At 39.8% G+C, this 26,391-nt stretch overlaps 2 protein-coding genes and 1 non-coding gene across 6 annotated transcripts in view; 1 reads left to right on the top strand and 2 right to left on the bottom strand.

The window, feature by feature from the left end:
- Nucleotides 1–15,856, bottom strand: MRPL47 (mitochondrial ribosomal protein L47). Of its 2 annotated transcripts, XM_003831966.4 has the most exons (7): nt 15,704–15,856; nt 13,830–13,975; nt 12,925–12,985; nt 9,872–9,968; nt 4,951–5,081; nt 3,829–3,924; nt 1–165 (listed from the first exon to the last, which is right to left on the bottom strand). In XM_003831966.4, exons 1-7 carry the CDS (start codon nt 15,799–15,801, stop codon nt 42–44), a joined length of 753 nt encoding a protein of 250 aa, XP_003832014.1. In that variant the 5' UTR covers nt 15,802–15,856; the 3' UTR covers nt 1–41. The 2 variants fall into 2 exon arrangements, with proteins under 2 accessions (XP_003832014.1, XP_034813643.1); XM_034957752.3 differs by lacking the exon at nt 13,830–13,975 and having other exon boundaries at nt 15,704–15,826.
- The window catches only part of NDUFB5 (NADH:ubiquinone oxidoreductase subunit B5), a 19,810-nt gene continuing 9,270 nt past the window's right edge, over nt 15,852–26,391 (top strand). The window contains exons 1-2 of one of the 3 annotated variants that reach the window (XM_003831967.6): nt 15,852–16,116; nt 26,131–26,219. In XM_003831967.6, coding sequence (XP_003832015.1) covers nt 15,993–16,116; nt 26,131–26,219 — 213 coding nt within the window. In that variant the 5' untranslated portion in view covers nt 15,852–15,992. The remainder of the gene's footprint in view (nt 16,117–26,130; nt 26,220–26,391) is intronic. The other 2 variants (XM_008957342.3, XM_008957341.6) reach the window with 2 other exon arrangements.
- On the bottom strand, nt 25,935–26,038 carry LOC112439481 (small nucleolar RNA U13). The gene has a single exon (XR_003027756.1). It is a non-coding gene; the product is annotated as a small nucleolar RNA U13 (small nucleolar RNA).

A 26,391-nucleotide genomic window follows, 5' to 3' on the forward strand; every position in this document is an offset into this window, starting at 1 on the left:
TTCAAGAAAAACAAAATGGTAAATTTAATAGTTCAGACATCTTAGACAAGACTTGACTTTTGGGCTTCAGCAAGATGTGGAAACTTTTTTAAAAGAATTTTTGCTTTCTTTCTCTCTAAATTTTCCTTCCGTGCTTTGATGCGGGCTCGTTTCTCACGTTCCAGTCTAGAATAAAAAAAGCATAACAGCAATTTATACAAAAATATTTCCTTGTTATTCAATACTATCAAAATATGCATAAATCAATTACATCAAAGCTTCAAACATGCCAGTCCCTGTATTTGGTGTGTTATATATATTATTAAACTTGAATAGTAATCACTGTAAACCTACACAAGTCAAGAGCATCTGAAACCCTATACCAACTATCCCTATTTCCTGACTAGAAAGAATGTCCAGATCTTATGAACCTGTAACAAATTGGGCCTTAAGTTCAATCCTCATATGACTAAGCGTCATCTCTTAGCAGAGTGTTATTCTGTGTATAGGGGAAATGATAAGCTAGAGTGAGTACTATTTGAAAGTAGGGAATTCCCATAAGTCTCAGGATATATCTCATGATGCCAAAAATAAATTCTTAGGCTCTGGCTAGACTTACTATTCTTTAAATGAGATTGTTCCCACACATCAGTATCCCAGGGTATGACACATTTGCTGCATAAATTACAACATAAATTACTTGACCTGTAGGGTCAACTTGGGAGTTGTAAAAATTGAAAATGAAAAAAATCCTTGCATACCAAGCTCTATTTGAATTGATATCTTACAGGATATTGGTCAATAGAAATAAGTTTGTATAAAATACAGCAATAAAGAGATGTACTGCTGAAGTTATTACAGATGAGGTTTTGGGGGAAAAAAAGACAATACAATATGCCAGTGCTATGGGAGAGGTCATAGAAAATTGAGATAACACGTATTACAGCTGGATGAAGTAAAAAATATGCACATATATAGGAAAAAAAGTATAAAGGCTAAACAAAGTCAAAATGAGATTACCCATTCTATTCATGAGTCTTTGCTCCAACTAAATTTTGACCATTTACAAAAACAAAGACCCATCTGAAAGAATAAAGGTTTGCTATTCTTAATATTAAGATGATGATGCTACATTCTGAAGGCGAGGCTTAAAAAGGTAGTTTCAAAAACAAAATCATTAGAATATGTATAAAACCTGTAAAAGTGATACTGGATTGATACATTCTCATACATTATTTTAAAAGTTATGTCATGGCCAGGTGCAGTGGCTCACGCCTGTAATCCCAACTTAGGGAGGCCGAGGTGAGAAGATCACGAGGTCAAGAGATCAAGACCATCCTGGCCAACATGGTGAAACCCTGTCTCTGCTAAGAATACAAAAATTAGCCAGGCGTGGTGGCACATGCCTGTAGTCCCAGCTACTCAGGAGGCTGAGGCAGGAGAATCGCTAGAACCCGGGAGGTGGAGGTTGCAGTGAGCCGAGATCGCACCACTGCACTCCAGCCTGGCAACAGAGCAAGACTCCATCTCAAAAAAAAAAAAAAAAAAAAAGTGATTTATAACTTCACCCTGTATGACTAAGGGACAAAAGGATCAAACAGCACAACCCTGGGCTTGGAGCAATCTCAGAGAAAAAGTGCAGTCAGATTTCTTCAGTTGCTTAGCATCTCAACTAGGTCTTAAATGTGAATAGCGAAGATTTAAAAGCTGTAGCAACAGAAGAAGCAACAGTGGAAAATAAGCAAGGAACACTTAGGAAACAAGGCAAGAGTTCTGACTTCGATGAAAGGTAGGTAGCTAAGACTTGCAGGAATGCTGGGAGGAAAAGAGTTTAAGATTTTGTCCTGTAGACAAGAGCTGTTGTATGTTTCTGAACAGCCCTGATGTGATTAAAAAAAAAAAAAAAAAAAAAAGTCTTGAGGAAAATTAGCCAGGAAGCAATACTTGATTGGACTGGAGTCAAGAAGATGTTCGGTAATTCAATTTGATGAAGACACAGACTGCACTAGGGCAAAGACAATGGGAGAAGAAAAGACAGATCCTGGAGACATTCTGCAGCAAGAATTAAATCAAGGACCGATTAAATATATAGCAATGGTGATGAAAAAGATGACTGACAGTTTAGGGCTAATGTAGACTGGATGTACTACAGATAAAATGAGAGGTAGCTGGTTCAGTAGGGAGATGAGTAATTTTAAACGTGATTCTAAAGTACACTAAACACTTTAAAGCCAAGTTTAAAGATACATTCCATTCCTATTTAAATTGTTTTTAAAAATTTGTTTTGGTATGAAAATCAGGGAGGGAAAATCGGTTTCTGAGGAACTTGCTAAAAGTAGAATGTATTATTCAAGAGTTGTTAAAAGCTGTGGTTCTTGTGCTGCTATCGTGCTGCTACGATTTCCCCTTTAATTTTCCAGCTGACTTCCCAGCCTTGAATTCTCATTTCTAGCACCTTTAGCCAGGAGCCCTTCGGTTCCTCTGCCCTGTCTCTCTCTGGAGCCACAGCAATGGGAGTTGGGTAGCACCCTTGGCCCAGGAAACCATAAACTAGCAATACTTTTCCCTTCTAATTGCAGTTTTGGGGATTAAACTATATCCTCTGGCTTTGTCTCCTTTTGGATATGGCCCAAGTGCTTTAAAATAGCTCTTTAAAAAAAAATCTTAAGTTTGTATAGTTACCAGTGAGTGGTTCATGGGAACACTGCACTCCTCTATCATAACAGAAGCCCTATGTTCTCCCTGTTCAATGATAAACCTAATGCAGGAAAAATGTGCTAAAGGAAATATTTGGAGATCAACATTCTGCAGGACAACATGAGTTTAGATATAATATAACAGACTTCTCTTCCTAGCCCCATTTCTTTTCAACAGCCTTGCAATAACATGAACTCACATTGTATGCAACTGAATTATCTGGACCTTCATTTTAACATAACAGTAGAAATTTTTCCATTTACATATAGATACAAGAATAGAAAGGCAATAAAACTTTTGAAAGCATACTACAATGTTAACAGTGGCTATTTCTTTTTTTTTCTGTTTTTTGAGATGAAGTCTCACTCTGTCGCCCAGGCTGGAGTGCAGTGGTGCAATCTCAGCTCACTGCAACCTCCACCTCCCAGGTTCGATCAATTCTTGTACCTCAGCCTCCTAAGTAGTTGAGATTACAGGCACATGCTACCATGGCCGGCTAATTTTTGTATTTTTAGTAGAGATGGGGTTTCGTCACTTTGGCCGGGCTGTTCTCAAACTCCTGACCTCAAGTGACCCGCCTGCCTTGGCCTCCCAAAGTGCTGGGATTACAGGCATGAGCCACCACGCTTGGCTACTGTGGCTATTTCTGATGGTGAGCTTATATATGACTTCAATTTTCTTTTTTACCTGACTTTCCTATTTTTTTTGTTTGTTTGTTTTTGAGACGGAGTCTCACTCTGTCACCCAGGCTAGAGTGCAGTGGCGCGATCTCTGCTCACTGCAAGCTCTGCCTCCTGGGTTCACGCCATTCTCCTGCCTCAGCCTCCCAAGTAGCTGGGACTACAGGTGCCCCCCACCATGCCCGTCTAATTTTTTGTATATTTAGTAGAGACGGGGTTTCACCATGTTAGCCGGGATGGTCTCGATCGCCTGACCTCGTGATCCACCCACCTCGGCCTCCCAAAGTGCTGGGATTACAGGTGTGAGCCACCACACCCAGCCTGACTTTCCTATTTTTTAAAATACTTACGTAATAACAGAAATTAGAATTTAAAGACAGCTTAAGCTTTCTTTATGTCATCTGGCATGATATATGACCATATGTCATCTGGTATAAAGATAATATGTTTTATTAAAGGTACTTGTGCTCACCTGAGAAAATGGTCCACATAAGGCAAGGCAAAGAATCGTTTCCTATTGTATCTTTTATTTAGGTGCCAAGGTATAACCCACTGCTTGAACTTGTGCCTGCCAATAAAGCAAAAAGTTATTTGCCTTAAAGAAAACATTTAATACATTTTCACTTCCCTAATTTACCTCAAAAGGGTTAGTCCAAATAAAAATTAGTAGAAAATAAAACATAAACGTTTTTAGTGAGATGCTTTGGCAATTTCTCTTTTCTGTGTTGGACTTAAACCCCATTAAAAGAACCTACCAAATGAGTTATGAGTTAAGTGGTATAATGTCAAGAGTACAGGGAAGGTCTCTAACCAAAATGCCTTCCCCATTCTGCCTACGTTTAAAAGTCTAATGATATTTCATCTTGGTTGTTCAGCCCAAAGGTAAATAAACCTCCTTCTGAGGGGAGGTTTATTTACCTTTGGGTTGAACAGCCTCCCCACCGAAGGAGGTTTATTTATACGAGGTCTTCTCAGTTATTTACACCTCAGCATGAAGGCTGATTACCAGATCCTTTCCCAAAGGCTGACAAGACTCTGGGATTTGAATGTAAGAGAAACAAGGAGGTATAAAAAATAAACTACTTCATAATTTGCCCTAGGGCTTATCCTGATGGCAATGGGAGCAAACTGAAACTGGTTCATGTGACATTCCCTGAGACTTAAAAAAAAATAGTTCCAGGTTCTCAATGTGCAAAGAGGGCAGGTGTGTGTCCTGAAGTTAGCTTCATGGATTTTATACCTTCTGAAGTGATATGTGTACATGTACATTTTTCTGAGGAAACGATCCCTAACTTTCATCAAATTCTCAAAAGGCCTTGTGATTCATATAAGACAAAGAACCACTACAATAAAGACTTATAGGTAACTGAATCATAGGAATGGGATGTCTGGGCTGGTTTTACCAGATAAAGCTACCTTCATTCATATCCTCCTTCATTAAAGTCCAAAGGGGTGTGGGGCCTCTTCTTTTATTAGACATATCTCTAATATTATCTCATATGGTGCAACTTTTTTTTTTTAAAGATACTGGGCAGGGGAATGAGGCATGGATTTCCACTCCCATCTTAGAAGAGCCACAGTGTTAACTACACACCAGATGATTCTTCCAAAGATGTCTCTTCTCCAAGCACCAGGTCTAGCTCTTTCTTGACCAGTCTGAAGAAGCCTTAGGGCATCTTCTCTTTCCTGGACAACTTTATCTAATGCATCCATGGAATCTACTACCTGAAAAGAGAATAGAAAGATACAATTTCAACAATCATCTACTACAAAATTCCTAAAAAAGAGAATGTATAAACACTTCTGCTACAGAAAACTTATGAATATTTATGCCAAACAACCACTCTGTTAAGTATTTCCTAAAAATCTTTTTGGCACAAGTATGTCTACATGGGTGTCTAGATTACCACTTTCTGTATTTTTAAAAAAGCTTACAGTTTTAACTACAAATATATTTCCATTAGTTTTGTTTGGAGTGAGAGACACTTATATAGATTCCTTTTGGAGACCCAATTTGATTCATGTTATTTCAAAACTCAATGAGCTAATAAGAAGTGATAACAATTTGCTATTTTCATTATATTAAAAAAGACATGTTCCGATCTCAACTAATCACTGTGTCCTTGACATGCAGACACAGATATTGTGGCCTGCTTGGTAGCTGTTGCTACTACAGGGAAAGGAATAGCAGTCCATCCAGATATGAATCTCCAAAGATTTATCAAGATGCAAGATGATACTATTAAACTTCTATTTATTTTTACCTCTTTAAGATTTCTATTGTTTTATAATGCATATATTGCAGACTTTTATACATATATATATTTTTTAGACAGAGTCTTGCTCTGTCACTCAGGCTAGAGCGCAGTGGCATGATCTTGGCTTATTGCAACCTCCACCTTCCAGGTTCAAGCAATTCTCCTGCCTCAGCCTCCTGAGCAGCTGGGATTACAGGCACCTGCCACCACACCCAGCTAATTTTTTGTATTTTTATTAGAGATGGGGTTTCACCACGTTGGCCAGGCTGGTCTCAAACTCCTGGCCCCAGGTGATCTGCCCACCTTGGCCTCCCAAAGTGCTGGATTACAGGCATGAGCCACCGCACCCGGCCTTATATTTGTTTACATATAAATATTCATATGTTGCGGATTGTAATGTGAGATGGGCCAAACTTTTTCATAGTCCTAAATACATACTGCGAGCCATTTTATGTGTATGTCCCTTAAGCATCACAACAGATATCAAATACTGCATAAGCACATTTGTTTCTCATAAGAATCCTCAAAAAAAGCACAGATTATAATCTCCCAGGTAGCTATGAGATCTGAAAAAGATATGAAAGCCACAAATTTAGATAAATTACTTCATAATCTGTTTTGTTTTTGTTTTTTGAGACAGGGTCTAGCTCTGCCACCCAGGCTGGAGTGCAGTGGCACGATCTTGGCTCACTGCAACCTCTGCCTCCCAGGCTCAAGCAATCCTCCCACCTCAGCCTCCCAAGTAGCTGGGACTACAGGCATGCACCACCACACCCGACTAATTTTTGTATTTTTTTGGTAGAGACAGGGTTTTGCCACGTAGCCCAGGCTGGTCTCAAACTCCTTGGGCTCAAGTGATCTATTTGCCTTGGCCTCCCAAAGTGCTGGGATTACAGACGTGAGCCACTGCACCCGGCCCATAACCTGCTCAGTTCACACTCAGCACTTCTGCTATCCTCAACTTCACTAAATGCCTTACAGTAGCTGAATTCACATGCCTTCCTCTTAACTATTTTATTTTCTACAAAATCCCTGAAAAAGAAATGATGACTAAGACAAATTCTATTTTGAAGACAAGCAAACTTGGGAGAGTAAAGGGACCACATTAATAAGGGCTTTATATAAAACTCTCTAATCTTTAGAAATTTTTAGTAAAGCTGGTTGTTCACTAACTGCATTAAAGAGTTTGCCTAAGCAAGGGTAAGACTTGAGGCTTCCAGCTGAAATCCAGTGTTAGCTCACAAAGATAGAAAGTAAATGGCTACCAAGTCCACAGAATTAACATTCAGAAGTTCATGCCAAGAAATGTGAAGGAAAATCAAAAGTATTATTTAGATATACCTTATTGAAAACAAGTCAACCTCAAAGAGCCTTCTTTTCTGTAAGTTTCTCAGTGCCAAGAGCGTCAGTTGAGAGAATATAAAATTAATAGGACTGTGTTCCAGGGTAAGAGTATACACTTCTCTTTACAGCCAAGAATTAACATTACAGAGTAGCCCTTGAAACACATGTTTTTAAAAGAGACAAAAAGATACACTTGCAAAATTATAATCAATCTTTCAACATTTGCCTTGTTTCTGTATTTCAAACACAAGGGGACTAACATGTCATTTATTTGTGTGATAAATAGGTACTAATACTCTGAAGAGAAGCACATATAGGGAGGGTCATTTATCTCAAATGGATAGTTAATACTTTAGTTACAATCATAGCTAACTATTGTGCCAGAATTATATAATTTCTCCCTTAATTTTTATATTATTCTCTAAGTAAAATTTGTCTGTAATATGCTTCAACTGGATATCAACTCACTCAGTGATAAGAATTATATCCCAATTATAATTCTTCTTTTCTCTTTTACTCTTCCTTAAACAGTTCCAAATCTTCGGTTTCTATCTTATATTGAGAATTTTTTTTACATTTTTGCTTAATAAAGTTTCCTTAGTAGTATGTCACAAAACACTGGAAACACCAGATGTATTTGAAGTTTGAAAAAATTATGGTCACTTTCAGCTTCTCTGGAGTAAACTTTTATTATTTTGGGTTCTACTGATTGAGAAAGTGCAGTACATATGACCTACTGGGCTGAAGTTCACCTCTGAAATACATATTTAAAGCAGATAATCCACGGTTGAAGTTCAAAAGTTCTGTAACAGCACCATTATAGCAAAAGCTTTTTCATCAAATAATGTGTTCTTTATAAAGCATCCTTACTTGTCAATGCACTTTTTATTTTTTATTTATTGAGACAGGGTCTTGCTCGGTCACCCAGCCTAGAGTTTGGTGGTGCAATCGTGGCTCACTGCAGCCTCAACCTCCCAGGCCCTATACTTTTAAAAAAGTTCAATGTCAGGAAACACAAAGACTGAGTCTCCAGATTAAAGGAGACTGAAGAGACACATGAAAATTCATGATGCAGAATTTTCTTTTGCCATAAAGGACACTTGGGATAACTGACAAACTCTGAATAAGATCTGTAGATTACAGCTAATAGAACTGTATCAATGTTAATTTCCTGATTTTGAAATTTACATAGTGGTTATATAAGGGAATATCCTGGCTTTTCTGAAGTTTTTATAGATAAAGGGATGTCATGTGTACAACTTACTCTCAAACATTTGAGAAAAAATACTGTGTATGGAGGACTGATAGATGCATAGAAGGATAAGGTAAATGCAGTAAAACAGAGGAATCTGGAGGGTATATGAGAGTTCCTTCTACTATTCTTGTAATTTTTCTGTGAGTCTAATATTATGTCAAAATAAAGATAAAAGAAAAAAATGTTATATAACTCAACTTTCACTACATCAGAATAACCTTCTCCATAATTAGGGTAAATCAATGAGGTTTCATTTTATACCTTCTTTGATTTTCTCCAGGGATCGTTATGTCCTTCCATCTTAAAGGCAGTGTGGTAAAAATGGCTGCGACTGGTGTGAGGAAAGGAAACTAAAGTAGCTAAGGTCAGGTAGCAGGACTAATGCTATTATAAAAACTGAGTTCTGTTCTCACTACTTACTATGCCACAGAAAAAAATCAATAAAGGGTTGATCTTGAAAGCATCCAGTAAAAACATACATCTAAATAAAAACATAAGTCTTCGGCCGGGCACGATGGCTCACACCTGTAATCCCAGCACTTTGGGAGGCTGAGGCGGGTAGATCACAAGGTCAGGAGTTCAAGACCAGCCTGGCCAACATGGTAAAACCCCGTCTCTACTAAAAATACAAAAAATTAGCCAGTAGTGGTGGTGTGTGCCTGTGGTCTCAGCTACTTGGGAGGCTGAGGCAGGAGAATCGTTTGAACCTGGGAGGCGGAGGTTGCAGCAAGCCGAGACTGTGCTATTGCACTCCAGCCTGGACAACAAGAGCGAAACTCCATCTCGAAAAAAAATAAAAATAAAAAAGTAACCAACTTTTCACAATATTGTAAATATACTAAACACTACTGACTATTACACTTAAAAATGGTCAAGACAGTAAATTTTATGTTATGTGATTTTTACCACAGTTATTTTAAAAAGCAGTAAAAAACTGATCTAGTTACTAAGGAAATGGTTAAACCAGAACTACGAATGTAAAGTGGTATAGCTACTTTAGATTACAGTTTGGCGGTTTCTTAAAATGCTAAATATAGATTTATCATATAAGCCAGCAATTTCACTCCTAGGTATCTACTAAAAAACATTTGTCCACATGTATGTTAGAAGTTGCAGGTAGGTTTGGGAAGCCAAGGTGAGTAGGTCGCTTGAGGTCAAGAGTTTGAGACCAGCATGGCCAACATGGTGAAACCACATTTATACCAAAAATACAAAAATTAACTTGGCATGGTGGTATGTGCCTGTAATCCCAGCAACTTGGGAGGCTGAGGCAAGAGAATTGCTTGATCCTGGGAGGTGGAGGTTGCAGTGAGCCAAGATATCACACCACTGCACTCCAGCCTGGGGGCGACAGAATGAGACCCACCTGACACACTGACACACACACACACACACACACACACACACACACAAACAAAAACAAAAACAAAAAACACGTTGCAGGTAGAAATGAGGAATGACTGCAGGTGAGTATGAGATTTCTTTTAGGGGCGATGGAAATGTTTCCAAAGGAGCTATGATGGTTGCACTACTCAAATTTACTAAAAATCAAACGAATAAGAAAAAAAAATCTATTTGACAAGAAATACAGGAACCACATACTCACTCCTTTTAGCTGTAATCATGTATACCAGTCTCCAGCCTCTCCCAATCCTTACCTTATCTAACCGCTCTGGACTTGGCATTGGCAATCTCTGCCGCTTGGCCTCCTGCTCTAGGGTTAGAAGCATGTTTCTTTCTTTCAGTAAGACATACCTATACAAAAGAACACAAACCTTGTGATGCTATTCTGTGGTTATGTTAATAAAGTTGTAATTTCTGACATCAAAATTAATTATCTGTACTTGAAAGTCACTTAGAGGCGAGGTGCTGTGGCTCACACCTGTAATCCCAGCACTTTGGGAGGCTGAGGTGGGAGGGTCGCTTGACCTTGGGAGTTCAATACCAGCCTGGGCAACACAGCTAGACCCCATCACTACAAAAAACAAAAAATATAATTAGCCGGGCATGGCAGCACACACCTGTAGCCCCGGCTGTTTGGGAGACTGAGGCAGGAGGATTGCTTGAGCCTGGGAATTTGAGGCTATAGTGGGCTAAGATCACACTACTATACTCCAGCCTGGGGATAAAGTGAGATCTTGCTTCAAAAAAACAAAAAAAGTCATATTAGAAATCTCAATATATAGAATATGATTACAAAGAATAATCCATTATACATAACTATCTTTGCTTATCCATGTGTTCAATAAACCTTCCATTTGCCACATGTATTAAGTGCTAAGAGAGCTACAAAGAGGCATAAAACATAGTCCTTACATTCTGAGTGGAGAGTAGAGAAGGCAGATGGAAGATAAATAACATTTACTGAGTACCTATTATATGCCAGACAACGTGTTAAACATTTTATATACACTTATTTCATCTAGTTTTCACAACCACCTTCTGAGGTTGGTATTATTTCCACTTACTAAACGAAGAAGCTAAGGCTGAGAGAAGTAAGGTATTCTGGGTCATACAGGTAATTCAAGATTCAAATCCCTGATCTCTGTGTATAAAATCCATTCTATTTTAACTCCACCACGCTGCTTCTGAAACTGTAATGTGATGTGGGATAATAAGTGGGACAGGCAATAAGTACCAGAAGAATTAAGTGGGGGAGATGAGAAACATCTCTTCTAGCTAAGATGACCAGGGAAAGAGTCATAGAGATGGAATTTATGATAGAAGGGAGAGCAGAGCAAACATAATCAAAGGTACTGAAGCAGCAGAGCTAAAGTGAAGGCAGATTTTCTGAATACATCTATTTGGGAATACGAGTTGGGGCCAAGTGCAGTGGCTCACACCTGTAATCCCAGCACTTTCAGAGGCCGAGGCAGGTGGATCACTTGAGGTCAGGAGTTCGAGACCAGCCTGGCCAACATGGTGACACCCCGTCTCTACTAAAATACAAAAATTAGTTGGGCATGGTGGTGCGTGCCTGTAATCCCAGCTACTCAGGAGGCTGAGGCAGGAGAACCTGGAATGGAAGGTGGAGGTTGCAGTGGGCTGAGATCGTGCCATTGCACTCCAGCCTGGGCGACAAAGCGAGACTTTGTCTCAAAAAAAAAAAAAAACAAAAAAGAGAAATGGCAAAACTTTAGTTGGTTGCAGCCATGATGAATGTTGAAATAGCCTTAACTATCCTTTCACTGATAACCCACAGTAACTAATAGTGCTTTAATACAACTTATTTTTCTATAATGAATAAACATAGTATCAGTGGTTTTCATAAACACTTCACAATTCTTTAATTTGTCATGAAAGATAAACAATGCTTTACATCAACAAACATAAATGTTGACTGGGCACGGTGGCTCATGCCTATAATCCCAGCACTTTGCGAGGCCAAGGCAGGCGGATCACTTGAGGTCAGGAACTCAAGACTAGCCTGGCCAACATGGTGAAACCCCATCTCTACTAAAAATACAAAAATTTAGCTGGGCATGGCAGCATGAGCCTATAATCCCAGCTACTTGAGAGGCTGAGGCATAAGAATTGCTTGAACCTGGGAGGTGGAGGTTGCAGTGAGCCAAGATCACGCCACTGCATTGCAGCCTGGGTGACAGAGTGAGACTGTGTCTCAAAAAGATAAAATAAAAAAAAGCAAATGTCTACTAGAGTCCCTAGGCAGATAACAATTATGAAGGAAGTAGACATAGTGAAAGAACCACAGGGTGGCCGAGAAGTGGTGTCCCTTCTCCATCTAGAAGGGGCAGTTGCTCCGCAGACCAGCCAAGTTGTTGCCATGTAGGAATGCAGGGCCGGTGTTGCCAAATCACAGGTCTCATTATTCAAGAGCCGACAAAAATAATATTTTCTGTGTGAAACTTCCCAATTTAAAAAACAATTACAGTCCAAACAAAACATATCTTTGGGCTACATATAGTAAATTAAAAATGCAACCCTGTCTTAAATCCTCTCAACCCTCTCTAATTCATCAGTGCCTGCCAGAAAAATCTACCTAAATTCTCAATTAAATGCATCCTCCAACACACCTTTCCAAAGCAAATACACTAAAGATTACAGATCATGAAAATGTAATAAAAAGGAGAGAATTCTAAATATAACCAATGGCTGGGCACAGTGGCTCATGCCTGTAATCCCAGGATGTTGGGAGGCTGAGGTGGGAGGATCACTTGAGCCCCAGTGAGACCAGCCTGGGTAACATAGGGAGACTCCCTCTCCACAAAACGCAAAAAAATTAGCTGGGTGTGGTGGTGCATACCTGTGGTCCCAGATACTCAGGAGGCTGAGGTGGGGGATCACTTGAGCCCAGGAGGTCAAGGCTGCAGTAAGCCGTTACTGTACCACTGCACTCCAGTCTGGGCAATAGAGCGAGACCTTGTCTCAAAGAAAAAAACAAAAGCCACCAACTATTCTCTGTTTCATTTTATTAATTAACTGAAATTGCTAGTATAAACATGTTAGTAGGACCAATGTAAATTACAGTAAAATTTCTGAATTCCCAACTACTTGAGAATTGTGACATTTGTCATAATCTAACCTCTGTCATATAAAATCTTTCATGATCTTAAACATCAGATTTATCACCCATAGTACTACAAAAGAAATCGCTTTACTCAATTTCTTATATCAGATAGATTGTTTTTACCTCATTGTTACACTATAACTGCTTCAAACGTCTAGATGTTAATGTACTTAGTATACTTACCAAAGTTTGTGTAAATCTTCATTACTTTTGTTCCTTAGTTGCTGACAGGTCCATGCTGCTCCTATTAAAATAATACATAACATGAAATAACATTTCTAGCCATGTGCCCTTTGGCAAATTATTTAAGCTCTCTAAACCTGTCTAAACCTGTTTCTTTATCTATAAAATATATAACAGCTTTTTTATAGTATATAACAATGTGTAATTAGAGATAAATTAGGTAACATACGAAAATACTATTAACATGACTGGCAATAGCATTCAAAAAACGTTAGCATTAGTACAGAACGTATTTTCACATCCTAATGACAAAATACTTTGTCATTATAAATTAACTGGGGCGGTGGTTCACACCTGTATTCCCAACGCTTTGGGAGGCCAAGACGGCGGGCATCACCTGAGTTTGGGAGTTCAAGACCAGCCTAACCAAGATGGCGAAATCCTGTCTCTACTTAAAATACAAAATTAGCTGGGCGTGGTGGCACGTGCCTGTAATCCCAGCTACTCAGGAGGCTGAGGCAGGAGAATCACTGGAATCCGAGAGGCAGAGGCTGCGGTGAGCTGAGATTGTGCCACTGCACCCCAGTCTGGGCAACAAGAGCAAAACTCCATCTCTAAATAAATAAATAAACTTTAAATTATCATTAAAAAAATCTAAAATAAGCCCTCAACCTTACTTTAGTTAATAATTTCAGCCTATTCCTTATCTAACCATCTTGCCAATCTGCCAAGGAACAATTAACTCTACTATTATATTGTCCCTTTAATTTTCTCTAGTAGACAGTCCCAAAGAAAACTGAAAAAGGAAACATCTAAATAATTCCTAAACTGGATATATAATCCTAGAACGATGGTGGGGGGGGTTCCACAAATATATTTAATGTTGACAAATCCAAGTATCTCACCAGATTTTACTTTTTCTTGCCCCCAGTTTTTTGGGTCATCAAAAAATTCTTCTAGTCCTTTCCTTGACAATGTGGTATGAAGTAATCTATATTGGTGAAAGGATGTCACATTTGGTGTACTGTTAGGCAACAAACTAAGAAAAAACCTGCAATTGAACACACATAAACAAGTAAAGTTTTATAATATCTGGATTTTATAAGCAATAAACATTATCATAATAAACATAATCATTTTGTCATCGATAACATTTTAAAAAGCTACTCAGGGTTTCTGCACAAGAATTACTTTTTTTTTTTCTTATTTAGAGACTGGGTCTCACTATGTTGTCCAGGCTGGTCTCGAACTCCTGGGCTCAAGTGATCCTCCCACCTTGGCCTCCCAAAGTGCTGGGATTACAGGGATGAGCCACCATGCTTGGCCACAATAAATTTTGAAAATGCTTTAGAAAGTATTGTTAATACTGCATTATAGAAGCTGCTACCTTATAATTTCAGAGGTAACATATTTACACAATTATATTTTAAGGTAACATTTTTGGGTCCTTCTTACATTGCTAATGGGTGCAAGCACAGGTTAAAAAAGCAGTCAATTTTGCAACATGTGGGCTGGGCATGGTGGCTCACACCTGTTATCCCAGAAATTTGGAAGGCCGAGGTGGGAGGATCACTTTGAGCCCAGGAGCTCAAGACCAGCCTGGGCAAGATGGCAAAACCTCATCTTTAACAAAAATACAAAAATTAGCCAGGCATAGTGGCACGTGCCTTATAGTCCCAACTACTCGGGAGGCTGAGGTGGGAGGACGGTTTGAGCCTGGGAGGCAGAGGTTTCAGTGAGCTGAGATCACACCATTGCACTCCAGCCTGGGCGACAGAGTCAGTCCCTGTCTCAAAAAACAAAAACAAAAAACCTCACAATTTTGCAGCATGTATCAGGAGCCTCAAATACTTCCTCCTCTAATTCAGTAATTCTGCATCTAGAAGTTTCAACTGAAAAAATTATTATAGATGGGAATTTATAAATTAAGATGTTTATTAAAGCACTATATAGGATGTCAAGTTTTTAATTATGTAAATACGCAGCTAAGAATGGTTTAAAAATTACTGTGCATCTGGATGATAAATTATTATGCAGTAATTCAAAAATCCTGTTTTTAAAAAATAGTTGATGACCTGAGATGATTTGAAACTAAATAATGAAGTTTATCACAAGTGTTGTATCCCTACCAAAAATATTTAGCCTAAATCTAATAATGAGGAAACAATCAGACAAATCCAAATGAATAAGATTCTTAAAAAGCTAATCTCATCAAAATGTCAACAACATTAAGAAAAAAAAAAAAAGAAATTGTTCCGGATTAGAGACTAAAGAGTCATGGCAACCAATGTAATAAATGATCCTTCACTGGATCCAGGACCAAGAAAAATAAATAAATAAAAGAAGTTACTAAGTTACCAGTTACTTTCATTGTAACACATCCTGTAAATACAAATATCTCTTCTTTTTTAATCCATCCAAACTTGACACAGACTTGAGTATCACAACAAAAACATCTTCGGTAAAGTTTTTCGCACCTCACTCAGCCCAAGAGGATGCTTCTGTACTTATAGATGTATTTACTTCAACAAATGCTGGACATCTACAAACCCCATATACTGTCTTGTCCACAGCAGGCAGCAACAAAATGAGGAAGGAATAGAAATGTCGGAGGTGAGCGACTTCTCCAAGGTCACTCACTCCTCACCAAAGTGGGCTCCGGCTCTGCCATCCAGGCGGCCGTTCCATTCTTGAGTTGTTCTCGGCATCTCGGCATCTCGGCAACCAAACAAGATCCAAAGTTGGAGAGGTGGGCAAACCTACTTTATACATCACTTACCCTGTGCAGGCAGGGACCTGAGGAGTTATTAACGATCGGGAAGCTTTCAGGGAGGATGAAACTCTCCTACAAAGAAGGGCCAAACCGGCCGCAGCCATGTTTTCGCATAACCGGCAAAACGCGTTTCCGCCAACGATAGCGTCACTTCCGGCGTCTCAAGCCGGCGGTGAGGAGAATAGAAAACTTGCCCTCACTTAAGATGGCCACATCCTGCCTTTGTCCTCATTGGTAAATTGGCTCTCTCAGCTTCCGTGACCCGCCTCCCTTCTTCCTCCTGCCCGTAGTAGCCATGGCGGCCATGAGTTTGTTGCGGCGGGTTTCGGTTACTGCGGTGGCAGCTCTGTCTGGCCGCCCCCTTGGCACTCGCCTCGGATTTGGGGGCTTCCTCACTCGTGGCTTTCCGAAGGCTGCTGGTGGGTGCTGGCCTAGGGAGAACGGGCGTGAAGCGGGTGCGGGGCGAGAAAAGGGAGGACGCTTCCAGGGTGACCTTGGTGGGATCCGGAGGGAGCCGGGACAAATTGTGGGCTTGGGGCTTGACAGGAGAGACGGAGCACGAGCTATATGAGGGGTTTTCCTGAAGTAGCCAGATAGATCGTGTTTACATTATTAGCATTTCTAAAACGTTGTTATTCACCATCCCAATTAATGCTAATTTGCGGATGAAGCTGAGTCTAGAAAGGTATAGAGCTGAGATCTGTATCTCTAGGGCACAAGCTTATTGTTGCGTTCCACCTGCCCAAAGGCTAGGTTCTAGTCCCACAGATGCAAAGTCATCTTGCTGAGAAGCCCACCTATGCTAAGGAATATGAAGACAGGTAATATGTAGACAGGTAAAGAGGCTCAGGGCCAACTTATTCTTTAGGCACAGTAAGTACCGTGCCGCCCAATAATGAGATGCAGATGAACTGGGGAGGAAGAGAGGTTTTTTTTTGTTTTGTTTTGTTTGTTTGTTTTTTGAGACAGAGTCTCACTCTGTTGCCCAGGCTGGAGTGCAGTGGCGCGATCTTGGCTCACTGCAACCTCCGCCTCCTGGGTTCAAGCGATTCTCCTGCCTGAACCCATGATAGTTTTAGGGGTCTACGAAAGTCTTTTAATTTAAATTTCTTTTTTAAAAAAACCATAATGTTTATGAATATGATAACGAATCCAGCCTGTATTATGTTCGTTTTATACCAATGCAGTCATAAAATATTATTTTTAATAACTTAGACGAAGGGGCCCTTGAAGGAAAAAGTGCCTAGGTCTCAGGAAAGTCATAATACAGTCTTTTTTTTTTTTTTTTTTCTTTTGAGACAGTCTCACTCTGTCACCCAGGCTGGAGTGCAGTGGCACCATCTTAGCTCACTGCAATCTCCACCCCCCGGGTTCAAGCGATTCTCCCGCCTCAGCCTCCCCAGTAGCTGAGGCTACAGGTGCACACCACCACGCCTGGCTAATTTTTGTATATTTAGTAGAGATGGGGTTTCACCATGTTGGCCAGGCTGGTCTCGACTCCTCACCTCAAGTGATCCGCCCACCTCAGCCTCCCAAAGTGCTGGGATTATAGGCGTAAGCCACTGCACCTGACCAATACAGTCTTAATAGGGCTATTTGGACCTCCTTGGAGACAGTGAGTTGCATCATGGCGGTGTGAATAATCATAGCAAAGATCAAATGCTTGATATTCAGTGTACTTTATTATCTCAGAGACTCTGCAAAGAAATTACAATGTTATTTTCATTTTACAGATGAGGAAACTGACTCAATTATTAAATAATGTGTCTCTAAATAATAGCCAACATTTACTGAGCACCTGTTACGTGTCAAGCATCCTTTTTTATTTTTATTTTTTTCAAGACGGAGTCTTGCTCTGTTGCCCAGGCTGGAGTGCAATGGCGTGATCTTGGGTCACTGCAACCTCTGCCTCCTGCGTTCAGGCGATTCTCCTGCCTCAGCCTCTTGAGTAGCTGGGATTACAGTTGCACGCCTCCATGCCTGGCTAATTTTTTGTGTTTTTAGTAGAGATGGGGTTTCATCATGTTGGCTAGGCTGGTCTCGAACTCCTGACCTCGTGATCCACCTGCCTCGGCCTCCCAGAGTGCTGAGATCACAGGCATAAGCCACCCCACCTGACCTCAAGCATCATTTTAAGGGTTTAAAGTATTAATTTATTTAATCCTCTTCATTATATATATACTGTAAGCTATTTGCCCTGTGCAATAGAAGCAGGTAAAGAGGAAGTGAAACACTTAAAGTCAGAAAGTTGTCTCCAGCCTCAAAATATCTTGTTCTCTTTTTACCCCTATTCTCCCAGTTTAATTTGAATTATGCCACTCCACAGGATGAGGCAATATACATAGGGATTTGCTGGAAACATGATGCAAAGAACCAGTGGTATTTAACAAATTTCCAGCAGGAATTTGAACTTGTTTCAAAACTACATTCCTTGATGAAAATCCCTTTATAAGCCATTTCTGATTACAGATATTCTCATATAGCCAAATACAAATCCTTCAAATACTCGCTCTGGTAGTATTCAATCAAATCCAGCTGGAGATAAACTGCACCAAAATTTCACCCCCAGTTTCTCTTTCCACATTATTGCCCTTTCTTGGGGTTCTCAAAGGATCATTACCGTGTTCTGCGCCCTTTCCAATCAGAGCAGGGAAGGATCTAATAGCTATGTTTACTAAAGGTTACTGTGTTTTCAGCTGTGTACCTGCTTTCAAAGGTATTTTGCATCTGTCACTGTGATATGAAAGCTTTTAATCTCTTATATGGTTGTTTATATCTGTCCCTACAAGAATGTAAGCTCTAATGTAGTAGAGAACCTGTCTTGTTTTGTTTTTTCTGGAGATAGACTGCCTATCTTCAAATTCTGGCTCTAGAATTCAGAAGCCATGTCTGTGGTCATCACATCTTGGAAGCTAAAGTGGAAGACACCTAATTGCTCATAACCTGCATTTCCTCCTCTTTAAAAAAGATGAGAATTTTAACCTGCCTCAAAAGGTAGTTGTGAAGAGTGAGTGGAAAAAATCAACAGTGCCTGGCAGCAGTAGCCTTTAAAAAAATTGTGGTAAAGTACACATAACATTTACTATTTTAACCATTTTTAAGTGCACCGTTCAGTGGTATTAAATACATTCCTAATGCTATGCAACCATCACCATCATCCAACTCCAGAACTTTTTTCATATGGTAAAACTAAAACTCTGTATCTGTTAAACAATAACTCTCCATTCCCCTTCCACGTAGCCCCTGGTAACCACCATTCTGCTGTCTGTCTTTATGATTTTGACTACTCTATTTCTCATGTAAGTAGAATCATATAATATTTGTCTGTCACTTAGCATAATATCCCCAAGGCATATTTATGTCGTAGCATATGTCAGAATTTCCTTCCTTTTTAAAGCTGAATTGTCCGTTGTCCATTGTATGTATTTACCCCATTTTGCTTATCCATCATCTGTCAATTGGGTTGCTTCTAGGTTTTGTTTGTTTGTTTGTTTTGTTTTTGAGACAGAGTCTTGCTCTGTCTTCCAGGCTAGAGTGCAGTGGCACCATCTTGGCTCACTGCAACCCCTGGCTTCCCGTGTTCTCGTATCAAACTGAGGGTCAGGCTGCTATTTCTTGCCATCCAATAATGAGATGCAGATGAACTGGGGAGGAAGAGAGTTTTTTTTTTTTTTTTTTTTTGAAACAGAGTCTCACTCTGTTGCCCAGGCTGGAGTGCAGTGGCGCGATCTTGGCTCACACAGCCATCTCTGCCTCCTGGGTTCAGGCGATTCTCCTGCCTCAGCCTCCTGAGTAGCTGGGATTACAGGTGCACACCTCCATGCCCGGCTAATTTTTTGTATTTTTAGTAGAGATGGGGTTTCACCATGTTGGCCAGGCTGGTCTTGAACTCCTGACTTCAGGTGATCTGCCCGCCTTGGCCTCCCAAAGTGCTGGGATTATAGACATGAGCCACCGCGCCCTGCCGGAAGAGAGTTTTTATTCCTGTAACTGGTTACAGGGAGAAGTCCTGGAAATTATCGCCAGACCAACTTAAAATTACAGTTTTCCAGAGCTTGTAGACCTTTTAAGCTATATGTCTACATGTAAGTGTGCACTCATCTAAAGACAAAAGTGACTAACTTTTTAAAATCTATAATTAAGGTCTGAGTCCTGAGGACCTTCCTCTGGAGCCATATTAAATTTACTTAATTTAAATGGATCCAGGTGCTGGGGTGATTACCCTTATCTTATCTCCTGCTAAATCACGGAGGTTTGGGAAGTTCCTTCAGACCTCCAGTAAACTTGTTTGTGGAGGCCTGGGGAGTTTCTTCAGACCCACAGAAACTTGTTTAATCCTAAATGGGTTCTGTTAAGAATTCTTTCGAACTCCTGTCCTCAAGTGATCCACCTGTCTTGGCCTCTTAAAGTGTTGGGATTACAGCTGTGAGCCACTACACCGAAGCACTTGCAGATTTTAATTACTGTAAAGCTTCACTTAACATCATTGGCTCTTGAAACTGCGACCGTCAGAACCTATAATAAAGAAGGAAGTGATGTTGTTTAAGGACCTGCTGTATGTGGTTTCACTTAAAGTCACAGTTTCCAAGAACTCATCAGTGACATTGAGTATGACTTGTGTTGTGAATAATGTTTCTGTGAACATGGATGTACAAATACCTCTTCTGAGACCCTGCTTTCAATTCTTATGGGTATATCTGCAGAAGTGTAATTGCTGGGTCATGTGTGTCATGGGTGTTACTGGCTGGGACTGGCATTGTGGGTGGTAAAAGAATTTACCAAGACAGTCATGGATACAGAGGACAGATTTATTAGAGAAAATACGAAGATAGAGTTGCAAGAGAACAATGGGCAGCACAGCAGAGAAGGGGCTATCTGCAGAGTCAGGGACTGGAGGGAAGTTTTATAGGGTCATACTGAAGGGGCTATGAGCAGAGAAGATGTGCAGATAAGGTCACTCTACTGGGGCTATGTGTTGAACGAGGTATTTGGGAACAGGATGTTGTGCCTGTGGGTTGCCTGTGATTAGCCGTGTCTCAGCAGAATTGCTTTCCTCCACCTGGGGCCCCTTCCTTGTTGCTTATGTATCTTACTAGGACTCCACAATATGGTAATTCTGTTTTTAATTTTTTGAGGAACCTTCATGCTATTTTCCATAGCAACAATACCATTTTACATTCCTTTGTTTACCAACAGTGTACAAAGATTCCACTTCCTCCATATTGTCACTGACACTTGTTATTTTCTGGTTTTTTGATTGTAGCTATTCTGATGGGTATGTGATGATATCATTGTAGTTTTGATTTGCATTTCTCTAATTAGTTTTGTTGAGCATCTTTTTGTGTGCTTCTTGACCATTTGTATATATATCTTCTTTAGAGAAATGTCTGTTCAAATCCTTTGCTTATTATTTATTATATTATTATTATTTTTTAAGTTGAGTATGAGGTCTCCCTAATGTTGCCCATGCCGAACTTGAATGCCTGGACTCAAGCAATCCTGCTTCAGCCTCTCAAGTAGCTGGGACTACAGGTACATGCCACTCTGCCAGGCTATTTGCCTATTTTATTTATTTGTTTATTTATTTTTGACAGGATCTTGCTCTGTCACCCAGGCTGAAGTGCAGTGGCGCAATCATAGCTCACTGTAGCCTCAACCTCCTAGACTCAGGTGATCCTCTCGCCTCAGCCTCCTGAGTAGCTGGGATGACGGGTGCACACCACCACACCCCACTAATTTTTTAAGTTTTTTGTAGAGACGAGATCTTGCTATGTTGACCAGGCTAGTTTCAAACTCCTGGGCTCAAGAAATTCCCTACCTCAGCCTCCCAAAGTGCTGGGATTACAGGAATGAGCCACCATGCCCAGCCTATTTTTAAATTGGATTGTTTGGTTTTTTGTTGTTGTTGTTGAGTTTTCTGTGTGTTCTGAAATCAATCCCTTATCAGATATATGATTTACATATATTTTCTCCCATTCTGTGGGTTGCCTTTTTACTCTGCTGATAGCGTCCTTTCAGACACAAAACTTTAAAATTTTCATGAAGTCCAGTTTGTCTAGTTTTTCTTTTTTTGCCTGTGCCTTTGAAGTCCTGGCATTAGCCTTCTACAAATTCCTATAGCCTCATCCTTCCTAAAAATCTAGTGCTGTCATGTTCTTCATCACCTTCTGTAAACCTTTCTCAGAAAATTAGCAGATAAAGCTATTCTGTTTAATTAAATTATTTATTAAACATCAAAGATGGCATAATTCCAGAAATGAGCTAAGTTCTCCCCTCAGCTGCAGGTAAATTTAATTTATAATTGAAGACTGATATGCATAAATTATGGTTTTTAAAAATGTGAAGAGTATTAATATGGATGTATAAACAGAGTGCTGTGGAGTTAATCCAGACATGGAATAGATGGGGCATTTTAACTGAAGTATAGGGATAGTTTTAATAGGTGGAACTGGCAGAAAAGTAAAGGTTGAGTTTTTTTTATTGGATATGTGACTCTTGGGGTAGGTAGGCATTGGGAGAAAAGGCAAATAAAGGAAAGTTGGGACCAAATTGGGGGAGGGGAGGGACTGACTACAAAGCCAACGTATCTTCATTTGATTTTGTAGGCAACAGAGTGTTGTAGCAGAAGAGCAATATCAGGAGTGTGTTATAGGAAGATGCTTCTGAATATTGGATGGCTTGTAGGGGATGTTGATTACCTAGGTCAGTAAAGTAAAGAAGGCATGGAATGAAATGGAGAATTTAACTCTTAGAATCAAGAGGCCTTGGCAAATGATGAATGAAGGATAGATGCAAGGAAGATGATTGAGATTTTTATCCAAGGTAATTGAGATGGTGGTGCCCTTTACTGGGAATGAGGGAAAGAAAATGACCAATTTTCAGTTGTTGTCTTTTTTTTTTTTCTTGAGACGGAGTCTCGCTCTGTCACCCAGGCTGGAGTGTAGTGGCACGATCTTGGTTCACCACAATCTCTGCCTCCTGGGTTCAAGCGATTCTCTTGCCTCAGCCTCCCGAGTAGCTGGGATCACAGGCCTGGCTAATTTTTTGTATTTTTAGTGGAGACGGGGTTTCACCATGTTGGCCAGGCTGGTCTCGAACTCCTGACCTCAGGTGATCCGCCCGCCTCAGCCTCCCAAAGTGCTGGGATTACAGGTGTGAGCCACTGTGCCCGGCCCAGTTGTTGTCTTTGACACACAAAAAGTTCCCACATTATCTTATTCAATTCTTATAAAAATCGCAATCGTCAAAGGCTTAATAACTTTTCTGAGGCTACTTGCATTTTTAAAAATTAGTCATTGAAGCCTTGGGCCTATGAAATTAATAAATACTTAATGGAGAAATTTCAGGCTTTAGAGAGCAGTGAAAGATGCCTATTTTTGGTGTCAGGAGGATCAGGGTTCCAGAAATCCTGGTAGGCACCTCATTGTAAGCAATGTTCACCCTAATAATTTAATTTTTTTTTGAGGGGGAAGGGTCTAGCTATGTTGCTCAGGCTGACCTCAAACTCCTGGGCTCAAGTGATCCTTCCGCCTCAGCCTCCTGAGTAGCTGGGAGTACAAGCATGCACCACCATTCCTGGTTACACACTAATATTTTTAGATTTAAGCAGATGGCCGTATTACATCAAAAATCATGAAGGCTGAAAACATTTAAAAAGAGTTAAAGGCAAGTTGGTTGTGGTGGTGTGTGATGTAATCCCAGCTACTCCGCAAGCTGAAGGTGGGAGGATCTCTCGATCCCAGGAGTTTGAGACCAGCTTGAGTAACATAGCAAAAAACCTTGTCTCTGGAAAAAAAAAAAAAAGTTACATGCTATGAAATATACTTTGAAACAATATTAATAAGTTATCTAGGACTTTTAATGACATGACTAATTGCTTAATAATTGGGTAATATGTGTAAAGAAAGAGCAAGCAGTTCACATTACTAAGTGCATTAAACTTTTTTTTTTTTTTTGAGACGGAGTCTCACTCTGTCGCCCAGGCTGGAGTGCAGTGGCGCGATCTAGGCTCACTGCAAGCTCCGCCTCCTGGGTTTACTTACGCCGTTCTCCTGCGGCCTCCCGAGTAGCTGGGACTACAGGCGCCCGCCACCACACCCGGCTATTTTTTTGTATTTTTAGTAGAGACGGGGTTTCACCGTGTTAGCCAGGTTGGTCTCAATCTCCTGACCTCGTGAGCCTCCCGCCTCGGCCTCCCAAAGTGCTGGGATTACAGGCGTGAGCCGCCGCACTCAGCCAAAAACCGCAATTACTTTCAGTTGCAAAAACTGCAATTACTTTTGCACCAAACTAATACTAAGCTGAAAATAGATTGTCCCTCTAAAAGAGTATGCTCTTGAATGGACACATTTCTGCAGGTGTAGTCAGGGGATAAGCGACAGGGAAGATCATCCTGTTTTGACCCTGTGCTTGTAGTGTATCAGATTAAGACTGAATTGGCCTTTGGCTTTTTTGTGAGCAACTAAATTTCTGGGAGTTCCAGGCGGAACTTCCACTTACCTTATTATGTTGAATCCTTTTAGATTCAGCCTTTTGTAATGTGTGTAAAGACTCTCTTGGGACCCCCATGGCCACTCTTGTAGCAGTAGCTTTGTGTTTCTAAGACTCGACAAGTCAGGAATGCTGTATCCACCTCATCTAAGCCATTCATAAAAACCTTGATGCTGCAGGGCTTTTGAGAGATCTCTTTGCCAGGTTACTGCAGTAATTAATCAGTACCTATTGCTTACAGTCAATCAAGTACCCATTACAAATTTCTCTAACTTCCTCTTTCTCTCAGCTTATAATGTCCCCTCTTCCCAACTCCCCCATCTTGTCTAAATAGGAACTTTTCTTCTGGGCCACTGTATCCTATTTCTTTCCCTTGTTACCCTTACAGATTTGTAATTACTTGTGTAGTGTGTATTTCTCCCAGCAAGATCTATATCCCTCTTAGACCGTATATAGGTCTAGCATAGGATCTGCACATAGTATGCAATTAAATATGTATTGAATTAATGAGTACTTTGTACTGTCATCCAACCCGTTTTCTTCATCTAGTCCACGAAAAAAATTATGTATGTTTCAGATGATTTGCTGAAGTCCATACTTACTTTGTCAAATTCTCTTAATCTTGTTATTTAAAAAGCCTTAGTAGTATGAATTCTATGTAGTAAATTCATGCCAGTTTCTAATTCTCTTGTTAATCAACCTCCCAAACTCACTGCAAGCTGCTGCAGATGTTACCAAAATTAAGAAGATAGTTCCTGCTTTCAAGATATTTATACTTAAAAGTGGCAGCAGTAAACACAAATATACACGTCACAATAACGTACAGTAATTCAACAGTAGGAAAGATCTCGTGTGGTTGGGAAAAATGTTGGCATCTTGGAAGACAAGATGTTATCTGGGCCTAACATAGATTTCAGGAGAGGGGACAGCATTCCAGACATTAAACATGAATAAAAGATTCAGATCTTTCTGACATCTATTATGACTGAAATTCCTTTAATGGGAAATTAAAGTTTTTTATTTTACAGTGACTCACATGCAAAATATCCTTGAGAGTAGTTACACAGTGAAAACATAGGAACCTTCAGTTTCTAAGTAACAGCTAGATCCTTTCCTGTTCCCAGTGGAAAGGGCTTGGAATGCCTCTAGTGATCCTTGCAGACCTTCAAGAGGAAGAATATAAAAAGAGGATCCAGAAGTGAAATTTTGCCTCAGTTTACTTCCAGCAAGGCTTGATTAAATTCTGTCGGGGGGAGACTTGAAGAGGATATTCTTAATCAGCAATGGTTTACCACGTGATTTTATCAAGATATTTTAGAGTGTGTAGTTTGATAACAAGTTCTAATTCCTGCTGGTGATTTGTTGAATAAATACGGCTGGTCCTTGCCATCTATTTTGCAGCATAATAATACATATAATACAGATAATGTGTCATGTGAAATGGCATAATGGAATAATTTAAATTAAATGTATTTCTTTTGCAGCATTAGCAAATATTTGTTGCAGAGGAGACACAGATGAGCAGCTCATTAAGTACCTAACCTCCCTGCCTGCTATTGAAACAAATTAAAATGATTATTTAGATACTTTAACTTTGAATTAAAATGAGGAAAGTTATGCTTCAGAACAGTAGATCCATGTTTGTTTAAAGATATCCTATCTGACCTGGCCCTATTACTCAAATAAGACATTTTAAAATCTTAACTCATATTAAACATCTAAGAATGTATATTTTCTTTTTGTTTCATGTCAGATGGGTAATGTGCCTACCTCATAACAAGGTTTGAGGGAGGCACATCTCACACATGAGTGTGAAAACCCAGTCATCCTGCTTATGAGCTACAAAAGGATCCTTGTATTTTTTTATAATCTGATTTTAACTCAGAATATAACAGTATACCCATATGAACCTTGTATAAAACAGGGTAATTCAATATTCCCAGCTCCTGTTCGACACAGTGGAGACCATGGGAAAAGACTATTTGTCATCAGACCTTCTAGATTCTATGACAGGCGTTTTTTGAAGTTATTGGTAAGTTTAAATTTTTTGTTGAATTAAAGTCTTTGCATGTAACAGGGAAAAAATTTTTGCCTCTTTAGAAGACATCTTTCATTTTATGAAATATTTTATTTTGTAAATTTATATTTCTGTAGAAGATACTGAGACTGTAAAGTCTGATTTGTTATTGAATTTCTCTTTAAAT

Source organism: Pan paniscus, chromosome 2, assembly GCF_029289425.2.
Source record: "Pan paniscus chromosome 2, NHGRI_mPanPan1-v2.0_pri, whole genome shotgun sequence".
In the NCBI taxonomy this organism is placed as follows: Eukaryota; Metazoa; Chordata; class Mammalia; order Primates; family Hominidae; genus Pan; species Pan paniscus.